This window comes from Merops nubicus, unplaced genomic scaffold, assembly GCF_000691845.1.
Source record: "Merops nubicus isolate BGI_N331 unplaced genomic scaffold, ASM69184v1 scaffold16574, whole genome shotgun sequence".
Taxonomy (NCBI): Eukaryota; Metazoa; Chordata; class Aves; order Coraciiformes; family Meropidae; genus Merops; species Merops nubicus.
In genome coordinates this window covers 44,573-47,993 of record NW_008602450.1, presented here as the reverse complement: position 1 = coordinate 47,993, position 3,421 = coordinate 44,573, and the positions used below count along the sequence as shown (strand labels likewise).

General features: G+C 43.3%; 1 protein-coding gene across 1 annotated transcript in view; it reads right to left on the bottom strand.

The window, feature by feature from the left end:
* Positions 1-574: 574 nt before the first annotated feature.
* The window catches only part of LOC103771090 (myosin-3-like), a gene marked incomplete at its 3' end in the record, with an annotated part of 28,860 nt that continues 26,013 nt past the window's right edge, over positions 575-3,421 (bottom strand). The window contains exons 32-34 of the mRNA XM_008938377.1: positions 1,072-1,380; positions 786-989; positions 575-700 (exon numbers count right to left, since the gene is read on the bottom strand). Coding sequence (XP_008936625.1) covers positions 575-700; positions 786-989; positions 1,072-1,380 — 639 coding nt within the window. The remainder of the gene's footprint in view (positions 701-785; positions 990-1,071; positions 1,381-3,421) is intronic.

Here is a 3,421-nt window from a genome sequence, read left to right as displayed (position 1 = left end):
GGTTTGTTTTCAAACCATTACATATAGTGTAACCATTTTCTTTTTCATTTTCATATACCTTTCTTAGATACTTCCAGGATTTGTTTCTTCTGATGCTGGAGAAATGTAGCTTTGTTTAAATGCAACATTTATATTCTCTGTATTTCTTAGGTGTCTAGCATTCATGTGTGTAGGATATTAGTCTTAATTTCTGCTTTTCTGTGCTGTGTATGAACAGGGCTTGGTTCAGACTACTCTTTTCCTGTTACAATTTTGCCACCATCTGTTCTATCCTGTCTATTACATCTATCCTGGAAGCAAGAGTGAATGTGGGTGTGGGGAAGGGGAGACAGGCTGCTTCGTCTGTATAGACTGCTAGAAGAACGTAAGGAAAGGACCTAGTATCAAGGGGTCTTCTGTGGCAAGAAGTAGGGGAGAGGCTGTGTGAGGCCCATGTGGGAGTGTGTGTCAACAATATTTTCTGTTCCTGTGTTGCCTAAGAACTGATTCTCCTCCACATGATTGCTGCCTTTCTGAAGGGTTAGAAGTGACCACAGCAGTATAAAATGGAGGACAGGCAAACAAGAGGACTCACATCTGTGATCGCTTTCTTTGCTTTCTCCTCTGCATTTCTGGCTTCCTGAATGCTGTCTTCAACTTCATTCTGTAAATGCGTAATGTCCACTTCCAGTCTCTTCTTGGTGTTGAGAAGGCTTGTGTTCTGTTGGGGCAGTCCAAAGACAGGTAATTCTCACCCCACTTCATGTCACTCCCCACATTGCTATTGTAGAGGAAATGCCAAATACCTGTGAGTGGAGAAGTTGCACTCGCTCACTGGCATCTGTCAGCTCCTGCTCAGAAACTTTCCGGGCTCGCTCTGTCTGCTCCATAGCAGCTCGCATCTCCTCCATTTCTGTTGTCATCAGATTGTTCCTACGCTCAACCATAGCAAGCTGCTCCTTCAAGTCATCGTTCTCTCGCAAAGCGTCATCCAAATGGAGCTGAGAATCCTTTGAAGGTGAAAGCAGCATGAGACTCAGAAGCAAGCAGAGTGGCAAAGACCTGTAGGATGGTAGCCCTTGTGGTCCCTACCTTGAGTTGCCCTTGCACGGCTTTAAGGTGCTTCTGTGTCTCTGCAACCTGAGAGTTGGCATGGCTCAGCTGTATTTCCATGTCATTCAGATCTCCCTCCATCTTCTTTTTCAGCCTCAAAGCATCATTTCTGCTTCTGATCTCAGCATCCAGCGTGGTCTGCATAGAGTCTAATACCCTCTGGTGATTCCTCTTCAGCTGTTGAATTTCCTCATCTTTCTCTGCACTCCTTCTGTCAATATCTGACTTCATCTGGTTCAGCTCCAGCTGAACACGCAAGATTTTTCCCTCTTCATGTTCTAAAGAGCCCTGGCAAGGTTGAAATAATATCATTTGCCTCTGTAGTGTCCATTACTGGGAAATGCCCATGCACAATTTTGACACTTTGCAACTAGTAATGCAGTTATATTTGCCTTACTGTGGACCTTTAGGAAAGATCTAAGACTGCAAAAGATGACTGCTATTCCTATACCCAAAAGTCATACCCAGCTGGATATTAATCAGGAATTTAGGAATAAGATTCCTCAGGAAATTGCCTCCAATACCACAAGGTCTGGGCACTGAGGCCTCTGTTGACACTGCAGAGATAACAGAACATGAAAACATAAATAGGACAGCAAAGCCATATGCTCTGAATAAACTTGCCTTCTTTTGCATCTCCATGGTGAATTCTGCTTAGGTGCTCTGCACTTACGGCCACCTCAGTGACTGTGTGGGCATGTTCTCATTCCATACAGCCTTTCCCCTCGGACACTCCTGTCATCTAGTTTCAGGTATCTAGGAGTTAAAACCCTGAGGCTGGGTCTTTACAACCAGTGAACAGAGATAAGCATGTACAGAGAGTAGCCTTGGCATCCCTTTTAAAAAGAGATCCCTCACAGATGCCTATTTTTCCCTTTTTTTTTTTTTTTTCCCTAGAATGAGCCTATGGTGACTTATTCAGGATTAGACTGGTTACATTAAGATGTATAAATTAGAGCAGATGGCTTTGCATGGCCACAATAACTGTTGCTCCTATTGCCCGCCTTTCTAGTAAGATCTAAAGATTAGAGACATGTCAGTTGTTTTTTACTTCTTTTTCTACTTCAAGGGAGTTAACAGAGAACATAAGATGAGGCTCTTCTTGGTGGTGGACAGCAAAAACACAAAAAGTAACAGTCAAAAGTTGATATAAGGGAAACCCTGACTGCATATAAGGCTAAAAGTGTTTTCCTGTGAGAATGAGGCCTCGGTGGAAAAAGTTGTCCAGCAATACTTTGAAATCTCCATCCTTGGGAATTATAAAGACCAATTAGATAAGGCTTTGACCAACCTAACATAATTTTGAGGTTAGCCCTGCTTTGAACAGGAGGTTGAACTAAATATCTCTGAGAGATCCTTTCTAACCAAAGTTAATTCTGTGCCTCTGTGTCTGAGCTATGCCCTAGGTATACCATGGGCAGCTCCATGAAATGCTGACATTCTGCAGAGAATCAGATGTGGTCATAGAGAAGTAATAAAAGCTTTTCCAAGCGGCAGTCAGGGCAGGTAGGGAACAAAAGGTAGAACTCAGACAAGAGGGAACTGAACAAGCTACAATCTAGCATGAATTGGAAAAACATAAGATTTAAAATTAGGAAGAGCTGAAGGATAGCCAAAGACTGTAAAGAATACTGAGAAATCATGGAGTTGTGGGACCTGGTATACAGCCTGTGTCAGCAAATCATGTCAAGGTACCAGTGGCACCTCGAAGATTCAGCTGATGCTAGGCAAACTCCATGTTCATCAAAACCCATGTCCTGTGAACTGACTCTTCTTTAAATGTCTTACTGACTCCCATTCATTGGAAGTGGAGGAACTGAAGAAATATAATCTTAATATTCAACGGTCAGCTTTCTCTGAACAGGAGGTGACATCAAGAAGACTTTTAAGTATGCATTAGACCTGCACCGAAAACATAGAATCCTTTAGGTTGGAAGGGACCTTCAAGATCATCAAGTCCAACCATTGAGCCATTAGGGCTCTAAAGTCCTCTGCTAAAACAGAATCAGAATCTGTCAGGGTTGGAAGGGACCACAAGGATCACCCAGTTCCAACCCCTCTGCCATGAGCAGGGACACCTCCCACTAGATCAGGCTGTCTAGAGCCTCATCCAGCCTGGCCTTAAAGACCCCCAGGGATGGGGCCTCAACCATCTCCCTGGGCAACCCTTTCCAGGGTCATCCTTGATTAATGTGACTAGAAAACAAAAATTGTTAGAGTTCTGAAACATGTGACCTTTTATCAGCCTTTCATAGGAGCAAATTCAAACAGATGTTCCAAAAGTAGCTCAATTTTACCCTGGGGATGAGGGTTTTTTGTACATGATAGC